The following is a 24227-nucleotide window of genomic DNA, read 5'->3' as shown; positions in this document are numbered from 1 at the left end:
TAATGTGAAAGATATCAAAAATCTTTTGTTGTAAACGTCAACATTTGTTGCTTATCCCTAATTGCCCTAAAGAAGCTGGTGGCGAGCCTCTTCAACCACTGCTATCACAGTAACCCAGTGCCAGTCACAGAACAGTGATATAGTTCTTAATCAGGATGGTGTGTGATTTTGACAGGAACTGTAGATGGTGGTGTTCAGATCCATCTGCTGCTCTCCTTTTTGTAGATGGTGGAGATCAGTGGTTTGTAAGATGCTGTCGAAGGAGCCAAATGAGCTGCTGCAGTGAATCTTGCAGAGAGTCTTACTACTGAATGTCAGCGATGAAAAGAATAATTGTTAACTGTGCTGGATGGGATGCTAATCCAACAAGATGCTTTGTCTTGGATAGTGCTGAATGTCTTGAGTATTGTTGGGATTGCACTGATCTGGGGCAACAAGAGAGTATTCATCACACTCCTGACTTAATTTGCAGAATTACCAGGTATGTTAAAAATTATAATTGTTAAACACTTGTTTTCTAGAAAGATTTTAACAATGTTTTACATAAACAGCCCTATAAGGAAAACAGCCAAAAAACTAGTATTATATTTGACCAAGATGGTGCCAGCATGGTAGGTAGCATTTGAGCTCACCGGAGCCTGTCTACTCCAGGCCAGTGGCAGTATTTTCTCTATGTACTTTTCATATTTCTTCAAGCTTTCCTCTTTATCTTCGAGGCCAGAGCAATGGTGGCAAGGTGGTGGCCGCAACGTTGGCAGTTTGGACTGGGACTCCGGGTGGAGGCGGCGGTAGGCCTGGAGCCTAGGCTGGGAATGCTTGTTGGCAGTGATGCCTGAAGCGATAGGCCCAGAGCCTGGATGCTTAGTGGTGAAGATGCCTGGCATGGGAGCTCTTGATGGCAGCAGTGCCCAGAGCTCCTCAAGGTGGCAGTGATAGCAGAGCGGGGGTCTCCTGTGACATCAGCATCATCATTACTGTTCTCAGAGCAGGACTCTTTGAGAACCAGAACACCTTGCGGAGACCTTGCAGAATCCCTGAAGCCATGCTTGAGACCCCAATTTGAATAGAAGATGAACTCTTCTTTAAGTAATTTCCTTTTATCCTTATTGTAATGCAAAATGGCACCGGATTGTGGTGAAAAAACACTTGTCACTGTATCTTCATATATGTGTGGCAATAATCATTCATTCATTTAAGAACTAGAAACAAGGGAGATGAAGGGTGGTGTTGTGAGACAGTGCCCCTGAGCCTGAAAGTCTGGGAGTGGGACTTGTTGACTAAGGGTGGTGCTCATAATGCAGTGAAGCAGATTGACCACCAACTTATATTCCATTCAACATATGTCAATGGCAGATGGTACGACCTGGAGAGATACCTAGTCAGCTAGGTGTAATGAAAAGAAATTAGAGGCTCTGTAATTACTGTTGATAGCTCCAGGCTACAATGTGTATTAGTATATTTGACCACATCAGCTCAGAGTTCTTTTGGGGCTGCTTGGCTTACTTGGTTTGCAGCTGGTGTTGATCAGATTGGTGTGGACAGCAAGGAATTAATCCCTGTTCCGGCTTGGGTGAATTCAGGACCCATCTTCTTGGTCTAGCAGTGGTGGAGATTGTAGTATTGTGGGCTTAGACTAGCCTTTGGGTAGGGAACTTAGAAATAAAACGAGGGTCATTAGTACAATCCTATGTAATTTAACTAAGTAAGTAGGGTCATTATGATATGTATCTTAATGTGTTCTGTCACATTGTAACTCACACAGTAACAGGGCTCTGTAACTTGAGCTTTAAATGGACTCTGTTTTAATGTAGAGCAGTGTGACTAGGCTAAACACTGTCCCATTGCAGTATATTAAACACTTTCCCTTTGACAGTGCAACAAAAAGCCTATTAAAGGTTTTATTGTCTACTCAGCTTTCTACAATGAAGCTTATTGAAGTAGCCAAAATAATAAAACCAACAATATGAAAGTCAAATTTCACATTATTAAACCTTGTATTTGGACTAAATATAGTATCATGAACAATTGTAACATGCCCTCCCAATTTTAAATAGATCAGTCTAAGTGAGGCATTTTTAACTCTCCATTGCTAGGATCTCTGGGCTTTATTGTCCCTAGCACTATATTTAAAGCCCAACTTCAGATGAGAGCAGTTTGTCAATAGAGGCTAGTTGGCACTCTGCAATGCAGACAGGGACCCAGCGATACTGGTGGACAAGAGGACTACCTTCTTTCCTCAGGACAACCAGAAGAGACCATGTCACCAGACCCTGCCAGCCTGGGCCAGTGCACTATCCACAGTCCAAAGAAATGACCACCATGCCGCAAGAAATTTTAATGACCTTCTGTTCTACATGAGGTAAGTACCATTGTTCTCTCTGCTCCCTCTTACTCACTCCATTTCTGCTACCAAATCTCATTAACTAGCATGCCCACTGTTAAATATAGCATCTTCCCTCAGTAGGTTTCATCCTGCCCCACCTCCCCTAGACTCTTAAACCCTGCATGCCCTCTCTGCTGCCTGCTCGTCACTTGGGTCCCCTCACATCTAACATTAACAGCTAGGCCAGCCACTTTCCTCTTGCTCAAGCCTTTGCTCTTATTCCTGGTGAAAAACATGACAAGCGAGGGTAGAGAGCCAGGACAGGTGATACAGTGCCTGACAAACATCTATTCAGACCTGATAAGGAGAGAATTCTTACTTTTAGCAGGAAACAGCATTAATATGGTGATGCTGAGACTTCTATGTAGCAGCAGCCAAGTAAGATTTTTCATCCATTGCTGTGCTGCTTCCATTACAGCCCTGTGAATATACTGTTCACATGTCTGAACATCTATCCTTATTTGTCAATTCATTCCAGCTCCTGTCTTCTGTAGGTGTGAGAGGCATTCATAGTGTGGATCTATACTGAAGACAGCAGCACCTCCGGCCAACATTTATCTCTGAGAGGAAGCCACAGATACCCCATTAGAAGAACTGGCAAGGCTATCTTCTGAATCCTGCACCAGCCACCAATACTTGCCACCTCAATGGGTACTTTAGCTAGGTTAGAGTCAGGAGCACAGGATGGTGAGCACATCATTGTCCGGTCTTCACAGATTGCCAAGGAAGAAACCCCCCAGATCACCATCCTGAGGTTATCTTTGTATCAATACAAAACTATGGTGTGTATTTCTGGCACCAAGTTACCGAAATTCAGTTTAAGGAATGATTTAACACATTTGCAGCTGGTAGTTTTGCATCACTTCAGTTTTGAACTGACTCTGGGTCCCTGAAGTCAGTCACACTAACATGTCGTCTCAGGGTTATTCTTCCCTTGTTAGACAGCAAATCACAATCACCTAGAGCTTCTGAAAATCCTCCAAACATCTGAACAGCTGTATTTTCCTGAATCAGCTGTTTGACTAGTCCATCACTCCATAACTTTGCCTTCCAAAGTGGCTCTAAGGCTTGGTGTCAGATTTGTTTTAGAACATGCCTGCTAAACTGTTTGGCATATTTCACATATTTAAAGGTACTGCGTAAACAGGAGTCGGTTTAGCTCGGTTTGTTGGATGGCTGGTCTGCAGTGCAGTGTGACGCCAACAGTGTGAATTAAATTCCCATACTGGCTCAATATTACCATGAAGAACTCTCCTTCTCAACCTTTCCCCTCACCATTTGTTACTCTGATGGACTCTTCTTCTCGATCTTCCCTGATGTGTTGACCCTCAGGTTAAACCACTACCATTTCCTACCTCTAATGAGAGAACAGTTGTATGGTCTGGTAGGACTATGCTGTGTAAATGCTGGTGATGGTTACTTTGCTGCAGTGTGCTAAACAAGGATCAAAGCACATGCTCATGTTCAAAGAAACAGGATTCTTTCCTGTTTTCAGGAGCCAACACCACTTGTTATAATTAGGCAGAAAGTTCCAGGATTTTGACTCCGTAATGAGGCAAGGACAAAAGAGTTCCAAGTCAGGTTGAAGAACTTGCTCAAGATCTGGTGTCATAGTGAATTCTACTGATTTGAGTTATTGTCCTAAAACATCATTGTATAAAGCAGACCTGATGTTGAAGCCTTACCATGCAAAAATGGACATGGTGCACACATCCTTCCTCGCTTCTCACTATTACTTTCATTAAATCAGCTGCTAAAATATGGTAGCCCTCTGATTGTTTCTCTTTCAAGCCTTCCATGCCTTAGAAAGGTAATACACGAGAGTGAGTGATTCAACTTGGAGACCACCATTATATGATGCTCCAATACATTGCAATTCAATACACTTTGATAAATCCCTCTTAAAACCTTCTAAGGAAGTATGTTTGCTCATGTTTAGAGAGTACAACGACACTTAAAATGCAAGCATTACTGAGTGTAATTTAAAATACAAGGACAAGTCTGGCATAAATAATGATTTTGAACACTCTCAGATCTAATAATACATCTTTCAGACGCACTGGAATACAGAGATTTTTGAAATTTCATATTCTGTTGGAAGGAAACATACAAGCAACATTATTACTGTTTCTGGGAGTGCAATCCCAATATTTTCTACAAGGGGATTATTCCTTTTGTATTTACATCCCACTGTAGTGATATACCAAAGATTTTGTGAGAACTCTTTCCAAACCCATGATCTTTACCAGTTATAAGATTAAGAGCAGCTGATGCATGCGTGCACCAATACTTCCAATGTTATCCAACTCATCATGCGTTGCCTTGACTTGGAAATATATTGCCATTCTTCCGTCGATTCTGGGTCAAGATCCTAGATATTGCTGCCTAGTAGCACTGTGGATTGCCCTCCGCAACACCGTTATGATCTTGAAGGCATTTAGATATGGCCAATAAGTGGTGACCCTTCCAGCTGTGATCCGAAAACGTCATTGAATAACCTGATGCTGTATGGGAACAGGAATCTTAAAGCATACAAAAGATATGGTGCACATACCTTTTTGAGATATTATTAAGTCAGCTGTGGTAATATGTACAGGAATCTTATGGTGCCTGCACTCCAATTTTTCTCCAATCATTCGGTGCAGTTTGAACAAACAATAAGTAGATGTATTTACATGTGTAGTAGTTCCTGAAATAATTACAGGGAGGCTGCTGTGTATCACAGAAATAACCAAAATGTTACATTTCAAGAACATGCATAGTTCATATCTCATTTAAGATCAGGTTTTCGATTCCAATTGCTTGTCATATACCTCTGAATCTACTAATTATATGAGCTATCCCACCACACTTGTTAATCAAGGCCTAAAATTGTTGCTGCCTTCCTAATTTCAATAGGCTAGTCATCAATATAATATGAAAATGAATTTTTAGAAACATCATTGCTAAATGAAATTCAAAGTAACTAAATTTAGCTATTTTCAAAGGGAGAGTGACTAGTAGGCGATCATTGGTACCGGTGACATAGGAAGAGAAAGGATGAGGTTCTGAAGAGAGATGTCGCTGGTTAAAAAGTAGGTCCTCAAAGGTAGTAATATCTGGATTACTCCTCGTGCCACATGCTAGTGAGAGCAGAATAGGAGGATAGAGCAGATGAATGCTTGGCTGAGGAGCTGGTGCAGGGGGCAAGGATTCACATTTTCGGATCATTGGCATCTCTTATATGATAGAGGTGACTTGTATAAAAAGTATAGGTTGCATCTGAATTGAAAGGGGACTATTATCCTGGCAGGAAGATTTGCCAGTGCTACATGGTGGCTTTAAATTAGTAAAGCATGGGGAGGGGTGGTGTTGGACCCAAAGAAATGGTGAGGAAAAAGATAAGTCTGAGGCTGGTGCAGTTGAGAAGAGGAGCAAGTTAAATTGTCAAGGTAGTGAATGAGGTGAGCATGATTTAAAAAAAAAACTGCATTTGTTTGAATGCAAGATACCTGACAGGTAAGGCAGATGAGCTCTAGGCATAGTTGGGAACATGGAACTGGAATATCATAGCTATTACAGAAAGGTGGCTCAGGGAAGGGTAGGACTGGCAGCTTAATGTTCCAGGGTCGAGACATTATAGGAAATTTAGAATATGGCTCAAGAGGGGAGGGGGGGGGGGACTGGCATTTTTGGTAAGGCTGTACTTTGGGAGGATATTCCTGGGAGTATGTCCAGTGTAGTTATTTATGCATAACTGCAAAATAAGAAAGGGATGATCGCCATATTGGGATTATGCTGAAGGCCCTCCCATAGTCAGCAGGAAATTGAGAAGCAAATTTATAAGGAGATCTCTGATATCTGTTTGGGTGGCACGGTGGTTCAGTGGTTAGCACTGCTCCCTCACAGCACCAGAGTCCCAGGTTCGGTCCCAGCCTCGGGTGACGGTCTGTGTAGAGTTTGCACATTCTCTCCGTGTCTGCGTGGGTTTCCTCCGGGTGCTCCGGTTTCCTCCCACAGTCCAAAGATGTGCAGATTAGGTGAATTGGTCATACTAAATTGCCGGTAGTGTTAGGTGCATTAGTCGGAGGGAAATGGGTCTGGGTGGGTTACTCTTCAGAGGGTCAGTGTGGAGTTGTTGGGCCAAAGAGCCTGTTTCCACACTGTAGGGAATCTAATCTTAAAAAATCTAATCAAACATAAACTGGGACTGCCATTGTGTTAAGAGTGTGTAAGAAAATTTTGTGATTAAGTATGTGGATGTACGTACTAGAGAAAGAGGAAAACTTAACTAATTTTCCCTGGAGCACCAGAGGCTGAGAGGTGACCTTATACGGTTTATAAATTCATGAGGGACATGGATAGGGTGAGTAGCTGAGGTCTTTTCCTTGGGTAGGTGAGTCCAAAACTAGAGGGAAGAGGTTTAAGGTGAGAGGGAAAGATTTAAAATGGACCTAAGAGGCAACATTTTCACCCAGAGTGTGGTGCATCTATGGAACAAGTTGCCAGATGAAGTGGTGGAGGCTGGTACGATTACAACATTTAAAAGCCATCTGGATGGGTGCATGAATAGGTAGGGTTTAGTGAGATAGGGGTAAAATGCTCGTAAATGAGACTACATTTATTTATGATATCTGGTCAGCATGGATTAGTTTGACCGGTGTGTTTCTGTGCTGTACATCTCCATGACTCTGTAAAAATGAAGTGGTACATTCTATCTTATTGACCCGGTACTAGAGACATACAGAAAAGATCTTTGGAAGAAAATAGAGGCCATTGAAATATACATGCTAAGACATGTTAAATATTACACAATAAATCATAAGACAAATGAAAGAGATGTTTGAAATTGCAAGATCAAAATGTAAGTTTCTAAAGTGTCAGTATTTTCACTATTTGATCAGATCTGAGATCTCTTCTAGAGGGCTAACTGGACTCAGAAGAAAAAGGGTTCAAGTTAGGTGAAGGTAGGTAATAGCTGTCACAGAGCAGTTGGAGACAACATGCAGTTGACACGTGAGGATAACATACAACAAGAGCATGCCAACCCAGAGCAACCGATCCTGTGGCAGGAACAACAACAGGCAGCAGCACCAGTTGCACATTCCAGGAAGAAGATTAAGGAGGTTAAGTACTCCTCGGGAAGATTGTTCAAATGGACTAAAGAATCAGAGTAATTTGATGTATAGATACACCAGTCTCCAGAAGTAGCAATCCAAGTTGATAAGGCCATCTAAACATGAAAGTCATGATTTGGAGATGCCGGTGTTGGACTGGGGTGTACAAAGTTAAAAATCACACAACACACAACAGTCTATCACCTGATGAAGGAGCGTCACTCCGAAAGCTAGTGTGCTTCCAATTAAACCTGTTGGACTATAACCTGGTGTTGTGTGATTTTTAACTTTAAACATGGAAGAGCACTGAGGTTTCTTTCCAAAAAAAAAGGGATGAAAAAGAACAGAGGAATCCTGTTAAACTTGAATAGAATTATCGTTAGATTACACTTGGAATCTTGTAAAAAAAAAATTCTGGTGTCCATATTATAAAAAAACCTAGAAACTCTAAAGGAAGTGCAAAGAAATTGCTAGAACAATACCAAAAGTGCAGATAATCTGTATCAAAAAATTCGGAACAGGCTGGGTTTTTTTTTCCCAGAAAAGACAGCATGATGAGAAGCCTGCGGATCCTGAGTGGGTTTGATAGAGTGGATGTAGAGAAAATGATTCCACTCATGGTGGAGTCCGAAACAAAGGTTTGTGAATTTAATAAAGAATTCAGAGAAAATTTCTTTATTCCATGAGTGTTAGAATGTGGAACCCGTTATACAAGCCCACTATACGAATTGCTGCTTATGATGAGGATTGCGTAGCCGTCTTTTTAATTGTAGGAAGCTATAGGGTCTGTAAGGTCTAGTGTGGGAGTGGAAACCACTTCTTGGTCTGACTGGAAGGGTCTGTTGTTAACTAGGTAATTTTTTTTGCATAACAATTAGTCACAGGTAATGTTGATATTATAGATACTGTTAGAGAGATTTTGAGGAGGGTCTAGTTGTTAGATTTTGCTCTTCCGAAATCCTAAACTATTCTGTCCATTTGCATCAATTATTGTCGATGTTGCTTATGGCACTCCTCAGTATTAACCCTTGCAGACCTATTCACAGCAAATAATACAAATGCACTTAAGTGGAGGCTAGATAATCACATCATGGTGAAAGGAATAGGATATTCTTATGGGATTAGATGAAGAAGGCTGAGAAACGTGGTGAGAGGATCTACATGCCTGTTGGACAAAATGGCTTGTTTTTGTGCTGTAAATACGCTGGAAAAATTTGTGAGAACATTGTCAACACCCCTCCATTTAAGAGAATTCTAGATTTAAGGTGGCAGTGTAACCCAGTCTAATCCTTACATGTCTCCTGAAGTCATTCCGTTCTGTCTAATAGCATCCTTGGCATTTTTTCATAATTCACACAAAGGGTCACTTGACTTCTTACTTTGGCAGCCATAGTTGTGGGATTCTGGTGGAGAATTCAGTTTTCAATTCTTCACCTCACTGGTAGGGGAAGACCAAGTTCCTTGTTGTATAAGTTAAAGGTTTTGAAAGAGTAAATCTTGAACTTAGGTTAATCGCCCTTAACTCGATAGTGTCGCACAGTCTGTGAGAGGTAAAGAAGCAATCTGATATGAGGTACCCCCAATGGAGACTGATCAGTCATCTCAGGCTCCTCATTGTCTTTCTAATTACACTAAACATGGCAAAGTAGATTGCGCATTTGTGATCATGTAATAAGCTAGATATTGTGTAAGACAAGTGTTTCTCTTCTCATTAAACTTCAGTAATGGATTACCCTCCACCACTGCTAGTTAGTCAGGTCCATAGACTCAATATCAAAATGACAACGTCAGTAGGGTTTCTACTGAATTGCTGAGGAAAGGGATCAGGACCTCTCCGACCTATCACCTTCACTCCCACCTCCATCTACCTATTGCACTCTCAGCTACCTTCTTCCCAGCCCCACCTCTCTCCCATTTATCTCTCCACTACGGAGTTTCCAGCCTCATTCCTCATGAAAGGCTTATGCCCGAAACATTGATTTTCCTGCTCCTTGTATGATGCTGTGCTTTTCCAGCACTACTCTAATCTTGACTCTGATCTCTAGCATCTGCAGTACCCACTTCTGCCAAAAGAGTCAACATCTAACACATGGCCTGAGCCATGCAGAGCCTCCTCCCTGGTTCTTGGCTTTGAGACTACATGGAAAAGAGTTGAACTGAACTAGTTCTGATAAAGAGTCCTTTCATATTTGAAATGCTAATGCTGTTTTTCTCACTTCAGATGCTGCCAGACCTGCTGAGTTTCTCCGGCATTCTGTTTTTATTGTTAGTATCCAAATGTATGGAATAGATTTATCCCTGAAGTTATTTATAAAATATTTTCTTTCTTTCCTTGACAGTGCTGATGAAAGATTTGATGCAACCTTTCACACCAATGTTCTTGTAAATTCCACTGGACATAGTCAATACCTCCCACCAGGTGAGTGCTCTGGTTCAGTAAGGTTAACTACCCCTCTCACCAACACTTTCTGAAAAGAAGTTTTGTTTTAAGTCAAATTGGCACAATGTTCAACCTTTTTGATGAAAGCAGAGTCTTTGAATATTGTTGAGACAGAGGAAGAGAGGTTCTTGATAAGTAAAGGCATATAGGTTAAGTGGGAATGTGGAAGTCATCAGATGCCATGATCTATTGAATGACAGAGCAGGCTTGAAAGGCAAAATGACGCACACCCAGTTCCTAATTCATATGCTTGAATTCTCTTTGGTGATTAGTACAGGCTTTTTGACAGACTTTCCAATAAACTAAAAGATTTTGCTGTACAAACCTATCCAGTTTGCACTTACACTATTCTTGCACCAAGCACCAGCTGTGGAGCCTTCATGCTCAGTGTCCTACCATGTACCAATCCCAAACCTGATCTATTTTCTAAGATATACACAAGTGGAATTGAGCAGCAGTGTTGTGTCCTCGTCATTATTTTATTTTTAGTGTTCCTCTACTACCTGTCCAGATTACACTTTTTAGGAAACTGAATTGAAAAAGGTGAGTTTCAGGTATGGCACAAGGATGAAATTAGTAGGTTTTCTGTTGGCACCATCTGCAAATTATCAATCAAATCTAGTGCATCACTCAACAAAGGTCAAGGCTGTTTTTTCTTTCATAACTAAGCATTAACAGCTTTCTGGGAAAATTGCAAAGATTCACACCATTTAACTGAAGGCCCATATTCTGAGAGTGTACCCTTGAGTTTTCGCCATCAAAGCTTGTATCACAGGACCACACATTCAATTTCAGATTTTTGGTAAGCTCTTCAATTTTCAAAAGCATAAAGCTTGTACCAAGGTTTGGTTTCTGAGCAGGTGCTGAGTGAACTTTTGTTTATAGACCTGTGCATTTTCATAACACATACTTCGGAAGATATACAGCGACATGTTGATTTCTTTGACCTAGCCTCAGGACTCTGAAGGCATGCAGCTACTCACTGATTTCTTTGTACTAGCCTCAGGAGACTTTGGCTTGACTGCTGTCTGAAGAAGACTGACATCTTGCATCATCCCACCTGTGACTTTGTACTCCAGGACCCCATAGTCACTATCAATAACACACCAGTTCTGAGGTCTGGCTGTCTTTGTTAAGGAGGCCAGATCTGCATATAATATTCCTTAGGGTGGAATTACACTGATGCCAGTTGCCTCACTCCATTCAACATGAGTTTGAGGTAGGACTTTGTCCCTGACTGAAGAAAAGTGTGACCTCTGAGAGCTGCTGGCCAATCTGAGGAAGGGTCACCAGACCTGAAACATTAACTTTAATTTCTCTTCACAGATACTGCCAGACCTGCTGAGCTTTTCCAGCAACTTCTGTTTTTGTTTCTGATTGAACACAGCTCTGTGAATGAACTGAACCGATGGTGGTCGGAACCCTTTAAGCTTTTTCCATCATCCATAAAACTGTGAAAGGCTGGCGATGAGCAAGTAGGCAGTAGAAAGATCAACCAGTGCATTTTTAGGACCCCAACCTAGATGCCATCTGGTGGTAGGAGCCAAAAAGTTCTGACCCAGGTATGACCTCACCAGTATATTTGTAGCAAGGTAACATGATACATAATCATTTTATGTTATTAAGTGGAAAAAATCATGAAATACAACCATGGATTATTTAAGACTTGAGAAATAACATAAAACTAAGAGGAAAGGTATACTGTTTTGAAGTTCTTCCTTAATTTGTAGGATGTGAGTTTCATTGGTCAGGCAAGCATTTATTGCCCATTCCTAATTGACCTTGAGAAGAGTTGGCAAGTTGCCTGTAGTAATAATCTTGTGTTATTTAAATATGACGCAAATTAGGTATGTGCATTCTGTTTATTTGAAGATCTCCAGTGGTTTTATTTACAGTGTATATGCAGCACAGAGTAATCTTTTGACACAGCCTATGCCTTGAGTGCTACATTGCAGAGAAGCTGAGCTAATCTGAAAGAATCCAGGCATTTGGCTTATTTACATGTTGAGCTATTAAAGGAACATTATCCAAAAATTGAACACAAAACTGTCTTCTTGAACACACACAGTCGTTAGGCTGTATGTACACACAGAAAGCTGTTAGGAAGAGATTTTATTCCAGATTTTGAACCAACAAAAGTGCATGTTTGCCAATCTAGTGCCAAGTCAGAATGGTGTGTATCTGGGATGGGAGTTGAGGTGGTGAGGTTGCCATGTATTTTTTGCATTTGTCCTTTTAAGCAGTAAAGGTCATGAGTTTGGAAGATGTGGTTGAAAGAAGCTTGGTGAGTTACTGCAGTCCATTTTATCGATGGCATACCTTGCTGCCACTGTGCATCTGTGGTGAAGGGAACAAGTATTAAAGGTGTTACATGGGATTCCGGTCACTTGGACTGCTTTAGTCTGAGATAGTGGAGAGTTTCTGAGTGTTGTTAGAGCTGCAGTCATGCAGATATATAAAGAGTATTCTATCCCAGTCCAAACCTGCACCCTGTCAATGGTGGACAAGCTTTCAAGACAAGGGATGACTTAATCTCTGCAGAATTGCTAGCCTCTAAAATCTAAACAATAATGTATAATTTTTAGTGTGTATCTTGAACTTTTGAAATTACACTTTTCAAAAGAAAAGCTTGTGACTGCAGCAGCAAATATGTTACATTTGTGAAAAATACATGCGGCCTCATGAGTTCACTACGTCTTCAAAACCTTTGGAGGGAGAACATCTGATCCAGTTGCTGGATGTAATAAGGCTACTGGATTTGAACTAATAGTCAGAAGGAAAAACTCTGAAGTCTGAAGAAGGATCACTGAACGCAAAACGTTAACTTGGATTTTTCTCCACTGATCCTGCCAAACCTGCTGATTTTTTTTCTATCAATTTCTGTTTTTATTTCTGATTTCCAGCATCCATTGTACTTCCATTTTTTGTAAAGCTTGTTGGTCCTTCAAAGCACATTTGATTAATTCAGCCGTCAAATCATGGTCAGCAGACCCAAAGTATACAGTTATGTTTGGCCGCTGGGGATGTATTTCTCCTTGTTGGTTCTGTCTACAGGGTCGGTAGACTGACTTGCCTTTCTCATTCTGTTTTCTGATTTCATTGCTACAAGCCGTGAGTTCTTAATGCAAGAAAGAACTTTGAATCGTAGATAATTTCCAAGAGAACAAGAGAAATCTGTTAGCCATACGGCTCCAGGAAGAAATCCTGGATCCAGCAGCTATTGTGGAAGGTGATACATCAGCGTAAATAAGCATCTGCACAAAATGCACACAATATTTTTGTCTGACTTTAAATTATAATTACTCAAGATTTGACCCTCTGCAGAGATGAATTGCCTTTGATTTTTACATTTGGGAGAATTGCGTGCACATTGATTTTGCATTAGTTGATAGATATTTTTGCACATTTAAAGCTTTTGTTAATAATTCCTGTATCTTTAAGGAATTTTTTGAAACAAAACTCACTCTTGTTAACTTAAGGAACCAAATTGACTTTATTTCAGATACAAAGTTTTACACAGTGAATGTTCAGTTCTTAGATTGGCAAAATCACCTCCATTTAAAATTCAAGCTGTTACCACGTTAGGAGTGGAGAGAAGGTGAAGTAATTTCTGACTTGGTCATAATATGAAAAGTAAAGTACAGACTTTGCCAAGTAGAAAAAGTACAAAGGACAGCAAAAGGTGATAAAACAGATGGTCAGAGATAGAAGAAGGGAAAATTGCAAGGGATATCAAAATCAACATGAGAAAGAGTTACAATAACTTCAGGTAGGAGAAGGAAGTAAGGAGCAATAAGGACCAATTGACAACTGATGATAGAGACATTGTTAATAAATGAAATAGCAGTGCTGCTCAATAGTTACCTTGCATTCGTACTTACAGCAGGGGAAGCGATCAGTGTGATGCTTCACAAAATGTAAAAATGTATAAGAATCCACATAAGACTATCAAAATGACAGATTTGACTAAATGACCGCACAAGGAAACCACACCAGGTTCTTTCATAAAATGTAAAAGATAATTATTTATTTTGATGCAGTTAACTTTGACATAAGAAAATAAGAAGCAGGAACAGAAACAGACAATTCAGTCCCTTGAGTCTGCTCTGCCATTTGATACAATCATGATGGTCTCATCGTGGCCTCAACTTCATTTACTTGATGAAGGGCTTTTGCCCGAAACATCAATTTTCCTGCTCCTGGGATGCTGCCTGACCTGCTGTGCTTTTCCAGCACCACTCTAATGTAGACTCCATTTACTTGCCCACTCTTCATAACCCTCCAGACAGACCCCTCCATCCCTATCAGCATTCAGGAGAGACCACTGCCTCCGTGACTCCCTCGTCAGGTCCATACCTCCCACCAACCCAACCTCCACTCCCGGCATCTTCCCCTGCAATCGCAAGAAGCGCAAAACTTGCGCCCACACCTCTCCCCTCACCTCCCTCTAAGGCCCCAATGGATCCTTCTATATCTGTTGCAAATTCACCTGCACCTCCACACACATCATTTACTGTATCCGCTGCACCCGATGTGGTCTCCTCTACGTTGGGGAGACAGGCCACCTACTTGCGGAATGTTTCAGGGAACACCTCTGGGACACCCGCACCAACCAATCCAACCACCCTGTGGTTGAACACTTTAGCTCCCTCTCCCACTCTCTCACCTCCTTCCACCTATCATATTCCCAGTGCCCCTCCCCCAAATTCCCTCTCCCCAACTTTTATCTCAGCCCACTTGGCACACCAGCCTCATTCCTGAAGAAGGGCTTATGCCCGAAACGTCGATTCTCCTGCTCCTTGGATGCAGCCTGGCTTGCTGTGTTTTTCCAGCACCACATTTTTCAACTCTTCATAACCCCTCAACCTTTAACTAATTAAAAATCTGTCTATCTCATCCTTAAGTTTACTCAATGTCCCAGCATCCACCATATTCTGGAGTAGTGAATTCCACAGATTCACAACCCTTTGAGAGAAGTAATTTCTCTTCTTCTTAGTTTTACGATAAGGGGTAGAGATTTAAAACTATGTCCTGTCATTTTTAGATTGCCCCACAAGTGCAAGTATCCTTTCTAAGTCTGCTTTGCCAATTTCCTTCAGCATTTCATGTCTCAATTAGATCTCCTCTCATTCTTCTAAACTGGGCCTAAACTGCTCAATCTCTCAATATAAGATAAGCCCCTCATATCTGGAATCAATCTAGTTATCCTCCTCCAATATAACCACACCCCTCCTCGAGTAAGGAAACCAAAATTGTATGCAATACTCTCAGTGCAATGGTAAAAGAAAGGATTTGTAATTGATACAACTTGAACTGTTTCAAAATTGAAATACATGCGTGTACACACACACACAACACACCTAAAACAGAAGACAAAGAGCTTAACAAAATATACAATGGGTGATAAAAGGATGCAGATAAACAGAATTCTGAAAATCAGAATTCCAGACCACATGGTGGAAAGCCCTTTTTTTCTCTTCAGTTATTCTGTTTTTTACTTGTGGTGGTGAGATGCCATTGCCTGTACAATGATAATCAAATTGAAGGTGGATGGCACTGCATCACACACGAAATTATCAAACCAAATTTGACAGTAAGAGACATGAGGAAATAATATGACAGGTCGAAATATAAGTTTTAAAAGGCATAGTAAATGAAGGGAGTGAGATAGGCAAGCAGAGAGGGTTGAAGTTAAACATTCCTGACGTTAATACTTGGGTAACTGAAAACACAGCCCTCAGAGGTGAAGTGTAAAAATTGAGAATGTACAAGAATTGAAGTACCACAGAAATTATTGGAAGGTTTACAGTTGAAGGAGATGGTGGAGACATGGTGAAGACTAAAAGCAGGGAAACTCTTCTTGGGACTGCGTGAGGAAAGCCTTCCAAGGAGTCATTTTGAAGTGCCACAGAAAGAGGTGACTATGGACAATAATTGCAGCTGAACATTTCAAACTATTCTGCTATGACATGTGAGATAATAATAATTGAAATCGGCTGTGAATTGCCCTGTAACAATAATTTGTATGCCTCATAACCATCACCTTCTCAGTGCTCTGAAATATTTTAAGAACTGACCACGAATACTGAATATAGCAAAGACACATTTGCAGCAATTTGATTGTGAAATTCTACTATCTTCCCACAATGCTACACGCCCAGAAAATGGAATCACGCTATCAGGGTGACTGAAACTAAGTTTAAATGGTCTCCAACGTACCAAAGGTGGATTTTCTTTAAATTTTTATTTTAAAATAAGTATGTTCTTTTCTGATGACTAATTGCTGAATAGCATACAATTAAATACATTGTGATTATTCATCCTGTCAACTAGACTATAGGCATGCAGAATAATATTTGTATCATTTTCATCTATTATGACTAAGAACAGGAATGAAACAGGCTTTTGTCAGAAATATATGATGTACTAGATATAGCTGACAGTGATTATCATATGGTAGTCATACTGAGTTCAGAGGACAGTCATAAAGGCTGATGTAGTTTTATGAAACATCTAAGCCCTTCAACATCCAGGGCTCAAATACTTTATTTGCTCCCAGGACTCCATTTATTTCATTCTCGTGTTAATACCAAATATGTTTTGTTTATTCTATCAGCAGCAAAGTCAATTGGAAGCCATTTTAGATTCAGGCTTCCATTTATTTTGTATACCATACTTGAATTCTTATATTAGTATGTTTAGCATTCTGCACAGTCTCCCAACATTTGGACCTTGGTTATTAGACAAGACAGCTGTTAACAAACTAGGAAAAACAGAAGTTTGCCAACTTAGCCCACACAAACAAGCTGTAGGCTTTTAATCATAATTTTAGAATGTGTCCCAGGTGTAAGAAGGCATGGGCTGATGGTTCCCCATCTGTCTATTACATGTGGTATCAATACTTCAATGAATTACACGTCTAACTCTTTGAGAATCATTGAGCGCTAAATTGAGCTCCAAGCTTAAATTGACCAGCCTTTGGGGTACTTCAGATTAATGCATTGCTGAGCATTTCAAATTTAAATATATTTGTCTCCTTTAACAAAATTTTTTAAATGCTGGTTCAGCTCCATACAAGTTCATATTTCCTTCATTGTTATGATAAATGTGCAGCTGCAACCATAGGAATTTTGAACTTTTGCAGATTAGATTTTCCAGTCAACATCCTGAAACGAATATTGGCAATAGCAATAAATCACAAAGTCTCTGGTTTGCACAGAGATCAACTTGATGCTGTTCTTTCAAAGTCAGTCTTTAAATGACTCCTTGTGCCTTCTACACAATAAAATCTCCCAAAGACATTCAGAATTAAATGAACAGCAAACAGTTAGGCAAGCTAAATCAGCATGGTGAGTATAAGCACAATCAAAAGAGAGAGGTTTCAAAGAGACTTTTGAATTACTACAGGGAGGTGAAAAGGTGATAGTGACAGAAAATGTGAAGTTACTGTTGAAATGATTATTTTGATGTCTATGAAAAATGTAGGTATTCTGAAGAGTACATGTTACATTGATGTCCGCTGGTTCCCCTTTGATGTCCAAAGATGTGATTTAAAATTTGGCTCATGGACACATGACGGTTGGTTAGTGGACCTGCAGATGTTGGAAGCTGACATTTCTACTTATTTACCAAATGGAGAATGGGACCTTGTTGGTAAGTTTCATTCCAATGAATATTTTATTATTAAATAAACAATACAAAATCAGCAACATAAATTGAGGACAGAGGAAAGCAATATCTTTGTGACGCTTTGTCTCCATTATGTTGCTTTAACTAACTGTGATTGTGCTGATATCTTCCAAATCCATGTCTGTTTTTTGCACAGCCATGTTAGAGTCTTTATTTTTTTAGGGGTCTGTTTCTGCTATAATACCATAATGGCTGACGTATGAAATATAAATGACGTGCTCTGTAATTATGTAGGGTTTCCATCTTTACTGTGCATGATCTCTCTCAGCCTTTGGTGAGAATGATGCACAATCATCCTGCATTGTTTCCTCTCTGTTGTGTTACTGTAACTCCTTTTTGATTAAGACAAGCATACCCCATTTTATATTGTCAACAAAATTTGATATATCTCACTAGGTTCCATAATCTAAGTCACAAATGTAAATTGTGAATAACTAAGACACTTGACCTAGTTACGAGCCTGCCATTCCAATAATGAAATATTGATTCCTCAACTCTCCTTTCCTTCCATTAACCAATCCTCGACCAATGCCAATATATTAATCATTCATCTGTACTAACTCAAAGCCAAGTGCTGCAGATGCTGGAGAACTGAAATGGAAACTGAGAGCGCTGAAGAAACTCAAAAGGCCTAACAACTATGGAAAGTGAAAAACTGAGTTAATGTTTTGGATTCAATACGGCTGTTCCTCCAAATAAGGGTTGGGCTCAATTCTGATAATGGACACTGTTAGGTTAGGTTGAGGAAATCAATTGGTGAAATTGAGGACTAAGTAGTAATCAAGCAGGGTGGAGGGTGGTGTTTGGAGGGTAGCGAGATTTGTCAGGTTGGTTTGTGGGTAGTTAGGTGGGCCCAAGATGAGGAGTTGTGTGGTAGAGACTAATCAGGTTGGATCACTGGGAGTTGAAGGGTAGAGGAGCTACTTAGTAGAAGGGACATTCAGAAGAAATAGGTCAGGTCAGTTGAATAGTTACCAAGGGGTCAAAGAAGCATTTTTCAGTCACACATCTCCTTTGAAGCATTTCAGACTTGTCCAACATCTTTAATTTTAACTCGGAGTCAAAGACTTTTTCTGAGGGTCCAAGGGAGCAGGAGAGTTGCTACTGGAAGTTTTAATCTTCTGGGCAATTCCTAGGCAGTCCATGCATCAGAAGTTCCATGGGGTCCTAATGTGACACCTTGAGTCCAATGATTGGCTGCAGAAAACAAACTTCTGTGCTGGCTTTGGGTTGTAAGACCCTTTACACACATTGCTTCCATCTCCAAAGTGAATGGTAAACTTTTATAAGAAGCCAATCTATCATATTTCCATGAAGGCAGTTCTTTTTCTGAAGTAGATGTAGATTTAACTAAACAAACAATTGGTTGGTCAATGACTTCTATTTATCTAGAAGCATTTTCAAATAATATAACTTTGAATTTATTTCTTACTAAAACAATGAAGAAGACCGCAGGGCACTTTCCTTAGTTTCCTGGTCAATATGTATTGTTCAACCTAATACTTATAAAGCTGATATTATAGTTATTATAGATTACCTGGTTATATACTTCGGAGGTGTTTTGGTTCTAAAGTGTTTTAGGACAACTTGGCTTGCTAAAGGTGCTTTTTAAATGCAGGTTCTTGCTTCATTCACAACTAGAACATTAAGGAGTGCAAAACTCTGAACGTCTTCCTTTCCACAAAGACAATTCCACAAATATAAATGATGATATCATCTAGACTGTGCAGTTCATACTACCTGGTGTAGAGTAAGGGAAACTTTGTTCATCCTTCTCCCATGGAATGAAATCACTTGTGTGAATCCTTTTTCATAATTTAAGAATTATCATTGTGACTCTTCGCTAGCCATTGTTCAGTATGTGAATAATACAAAGATAGATGCTACAAATGTACAATAAGTCCATCAGTCTCTAACAAACAGTATGACGGTTTGGTACACTTGGCACAGGAATAGACCTGTTTACCATTATATTACAAAAGTTTTGGCCTCAATATTTAGTGAAACAGATGTTAGGAGGCCTGAACATATTGGGAAGGTAGTAGTACTGGACCTCCTGCAGCATTGTGATAGTTTGATGCCACTCCCTGGCAATATTATTTCATTCAGCAATTTAAATAAGACAATGGTCTCTCACAACAGTTGTGGCCATTATGAATGCTTAATTTTAAAAGCACTTATATTAGAAAGGGACTATTAAAATACTTAGATTGATGGTTTTAAGATGTAATTAAAAGATTATCTATCTTTATTGTATTTAGTGAATGAGATGCTTATTTATTTTTTCAATTATTTGATGCATGATGAATGTTTTTGTATTTTAGTTTTTTTCAGTATCGTGTGTTTTAAGACTGGTGTTTTTTTTAGAAGTTCTCTTGTTCTGAATGCTTCTTTCAAGACAACCTGAGTGTTGCCTATTGTGAGTAGAAGAGTGGGTAGGGAGGATACATGAGAAGCATCGAGGAGGACAAAAGTGAGGATTTGAGAACCTGACATTCATCATTAAAAAAACTGGGCTGATGTCTCAGTATATAGAGTAAAGTGTTCTAACTTGCCATCTGTCCACCCCTGTAGCAACGTTGGGCTTTCCTGTGGAGGTGGGGAACCCAACTCCATCCTGATATCGACTCCTTGAAAGAAAAATATAACTTTCAAAGGAGATTGGGCTGCCCTGTCGGGATGTTTCCCACTCAACCTTCTCACTTCCTCCACAAACATTTGTCCTGTTAAATACCTGTCCCTGTAGCTGAAAACATTTGAAGAGCAAAGTTTTGAATATGACCACTAAAAATACAATTTAAGATTAGTTATGAAGAGGGTGAATCATTTTTTTTACCAGCCTTTCCTCCTTCAACATAAACTCAGTGTTTCAGTTATGGACGGGATTATTCATAGACTACAAGCCTCATTAACCACTATCAAGAAATGATTGATATGCTGCATCCAGAAAGTTTGCACATACCCTGCAAGGATGTTCTAATTTAATAGTAGCACTTGGAGAATTTGGTATTAATTTGAAGTAATTTACTTCTCATTTTATATAGATCAAAGGGGAGGCTAACTTTGGATGAATGCATAAAAGTTTTGCACATCTATCTCCTAAAAGGATATCAATTCTTTCCAATATCAAAAGCTCAAACAAGCATAGATTTGTGGTTTGTGTTTAAGTTATGAGGAACTGCTTCAGAACAGTCTCTGTACAACTAGGCTCAAGACATATGTAGTTTTGATTTGAATATAAGAATCAATTATTTATATGGCCATCAAATCCCAGGATATCCAATGTCTCTGTGACTTCTTTCCTCATGGATCTGAGAATGCATGTTTGTTACTACAATTATAATCACACCTTTCCAAGGATTGTAATCTTGCTGTGGTGGAGAAGCTCAGTTTGTTTGATCCTGAGAGTGACGCTGTCAGGAGTTCTCAACTCCTAGCTGGGCCAGCCATGATAGACAGGATGAACTAGACAATGTGCAATCCAGAAAATATCTTCAAAGGTGATACAGAAGATATTTGTGTGGAACCAATGGCTGTGACAGCAGATGATGGCCCCATCAGCACTCTATACACATAACACACATCCTGCTGTGATTTGGAGAAATGATGAGGACAGAGTTGAGAGATCTAGAAGTCCCTATCTTCAGAGCAGCACGTAGGACTGTGGAGTTTGACTCAGTCATTTCACTCTTGAAATGGAACAGGGAATTTTGGAAGTTTCCTTCCTGACTGAGCAACCTTCTTCAGGATCTGCCCTGTTCACCCTGCATGGGGCACGGAATAGAAGAGGTGCCTTAAAAAATAATCTGTTCTGTCACCATTCTGGCTGAAAAACTGCATCTAGTGGGCTAAGCTATCTGTTGTCTGAAAATCAAAGTCAAACTCAACCTCTCAACCTGGAACGTATGAACTCTATATATCGGCCATTGCAGCGGACAGCTGGAACTGACAACCGGAAGCGGCAGATACAAATCACTATAAATGCCGGAGGAAACATCACAGAAGCGCTTCACAGGAGGCTCCCAAGCACTGAGGATGTCACCTAGACGCGACGAAACATCTGCAACACAAATTCCCAGCTCGGCGAACAGAACCACAACAACATATGAACTCTCCTGGAAAAGTGAGAGAGGAAGTATGGAAAAGGAAGCTGAGAAAAGAATGCCAGGGATCCCGAGACCAGGGTATAATTCCACCTCCCTAGAAACACATGTATGATTGTAGTCTAAGCTTGGGCTGATCAACCACACAAGGACCCACAGAACCCATAACCACTGACATGGTAATCATACTCATTAGTGAGTATTGCCAATGGCAACAAATAATTTTTTGTTTTTGCCTTTTCTTCTGGCCGATGCAACAATGATGTGCATTTCTAAGAGTCAAGTGAAACCACAATGTGATTGGACAAAGACATCACAAATTTATGAATGGGAAACATCCTTAATGAAACATCTTCATCATGTTATAGCAATAGCCCTGGAGGCTTGATACCTGACTGGCGTGTTGTTCTTAGACAAAAAAGGGAGGTCTTCTTGAGCTGCAGTGGCAATTTCAATTAGGATAGATAGTGATGCAGTTATAAAATGGACCAGTAATTCTCTTGACTAATGATCTGGGATCCTGGAAATTGGTGGCATTTAAATTAAATTATTAAAATATGGAATACATGCTAGTCTTCATAATAGTGACCACGAAACTGTCCTCAGATGTCCTTTAAAAGAATCCATCTGCTTTACAAATGTCCTTTAAGGAAAGAGATCCATCATGCTTACCTATATCTGGCTATATCAGATGGATTATAATGTAGATAACTCTTAACTGCCCTCAGAAATAGTGCAGAATGCCACTTAGCTTCAGAGTAGTTAGGGATGTGGAGCATTCCTTGGCCTTGCTGGTGATGCTGACATCCTGTGGAAAATGGATCTGGAAACAGGCAGCTCAACCATCTTAAGCAACACAATTTCCTGTGAGCTACCAGCACCTATGTAAAACAGGAGCACATATCTTCAAAGAAAGTCGTAATCCCTCTGTCATGCTTCACTGAAAGAGTGTGACCTTTGATCTTGAGGCAGTGATGGGTCTAAGGGCTACTGTCTGGTTTACAGGAGCCTCCCTGGGGGATAGTTTGCTTGTGGGAGTCAGGATAATAAGGGAGGTATTAGTTTCCCAACACACTCTTGAACTCCACATGTGCAAATGTCCAAAACCTGGGAGGAATCAGTGTTGGCAATGCCAATCAAAGGAGATTCATTGGATTTGTCAGAGCAGTGAGGCTGCGGATAGTTCTTCGTCTCTCTCAACAACATTGGTCAACACTGCATTTTCTTCCTCCCTCAGTGATGTGCTCACCTTCAAGACATTATTGAGCAAACCATCAGCAATGCTTATCACAATCACGTTCTGTTTCAATCACAGTCGCATGTTCTTTTGTTCCATTCACACATCATTCCCTTCTTACAATCTAATGCCAGAATAATCCCCAACCTCTCCAAGGACTCCTTATTTCACATTCCAAATGCTTGGCTTCACTTACACCACCAATATATTCTGCTTCTACCTTGCTGACTTTTGCAGTAAGCCTAAACTTTTCACATCTTTACTTGCCTTTCATTACTTATTTCTTACTCTCCAACCTACAGGATGAGACCTGACATTACATTCCATGGGAGGAGGGGTATGTGAGACAAAGCAAGAACAGTAAGAGTGCCAGACAAAATGACCTTTACCGAAGAAGTATGCCTAAGGTATTATTTTATCATGTGGTTTGATAAAATACTGAGTTTGGCAAGACTGGTCAAGGAGAAGGTGAATCAAAAAATGTCTGTAGGCTTAGACTTTGAAGTAATGCTATTTATTATGTGTTAATACTAAAGACTGCACTACATGGTAATCACAGATATCCGAGCCTCAGACTCTATATTGGGTAATGACTCTGTCCACACAATTTATACTCAGTAGTGTACAACTGTATGACATCATCACAATGTTACTCCAGGATCGTAAAGCCTTTACACAGCAGGCAAAATCACTGGGTATCAGATAAGGCAAGGCTAACAGCATCTCTGATTATCTGAATTCTGACGATTGTCACCTGCTCATTTCCTGCAGCTTAACCAAGCATGCGTTTGTTTTCTCTTCACTGTATATCACTTTCAGCAGAGGAAGTTTCCCTGGGTATGCATTGTCCTCTGCTCCATCCCTGACAAGAACTCGTATGGACATTGTCATACTGCATGGTTCGACAATGAACTAAAGAGGTCTGCACATCGTTCGCAAACAACACAGGCTGGCTGATACTGGTAGCAGGTAATATGCAAGAGACAACTCACAGCAAGATGAGATGGTTCTCTCCCAGCTTGGCTAATTAGTACAGGAATGAGGAAGTCTGGTCCTGGATTAAGGGAGACGCATTGCTTGCTTCCCATCATCGCAGCTGTTCTAAACCCTAGCACAAGAACACAGAACGGTATAGATCTCACCACCATGTCTGTGTTGACCATAATGCTAAACTAATCCCATTGCCTACACATTGTGTGTACCTCTCTGCCTGTTCATGTGTCTGTCTGAATTCCTCTTTAATGTTGCTGTCATATCTGCTTCTACCCCCCTCCCCCAC

The 24227-nt window shown here is 40.3% G+C and overlaps 1 protein-coding gene across 4 annotated transcripts in view; it reads left to right on the top strand.

Moving 5' to 3' along the window:
- Positions 1-24227, top strand: part of chrna8 (cholinergic receptor, nicotinic, alpha 8) — a 203510-nt gene that overhangs the window by 102634 nt on the left and 76649 nt on the right. For 2 of the 4 annotated variants that reach the window (XM_043715303.1, XM_043715315.1), the window contains 2 exons: positions 9819-9898; positions 17405-17572. In XM_043715303.1, coding sequence (XP_043571238.1) covers positions 9819-9898; positions 17405-17572 — 248 coding nt within the window. Of the gene's footprint in view, positions 1-372; positions 482-9818; positions 9899-17404; positions 17573-24227 lie in introns of those variants that run through there. The other 2 variants (XM_043715318.1, XM_043715308.1) reach the window with 2 other exon arrangements.

This window comes from Chiloscyllium plagiosum, chromosome 2, assembly GCF_004010195.1.
Source record: "Chiloscyllium plagiosum isolate BGI_BamShark_2017 chromosome 2, ASM401019v2, whole genome shotgun sequence".
NCBI lineage: Eukaryota > Metazoa > Chordata > Chondrichthyes > Orectolobiformes > Hemiscylliidae > Chiloscyllium > Chiloscyllium plagiosum.
This window is presented reverse-complemented; position numbering and strand designations above follow the sequence as displayed.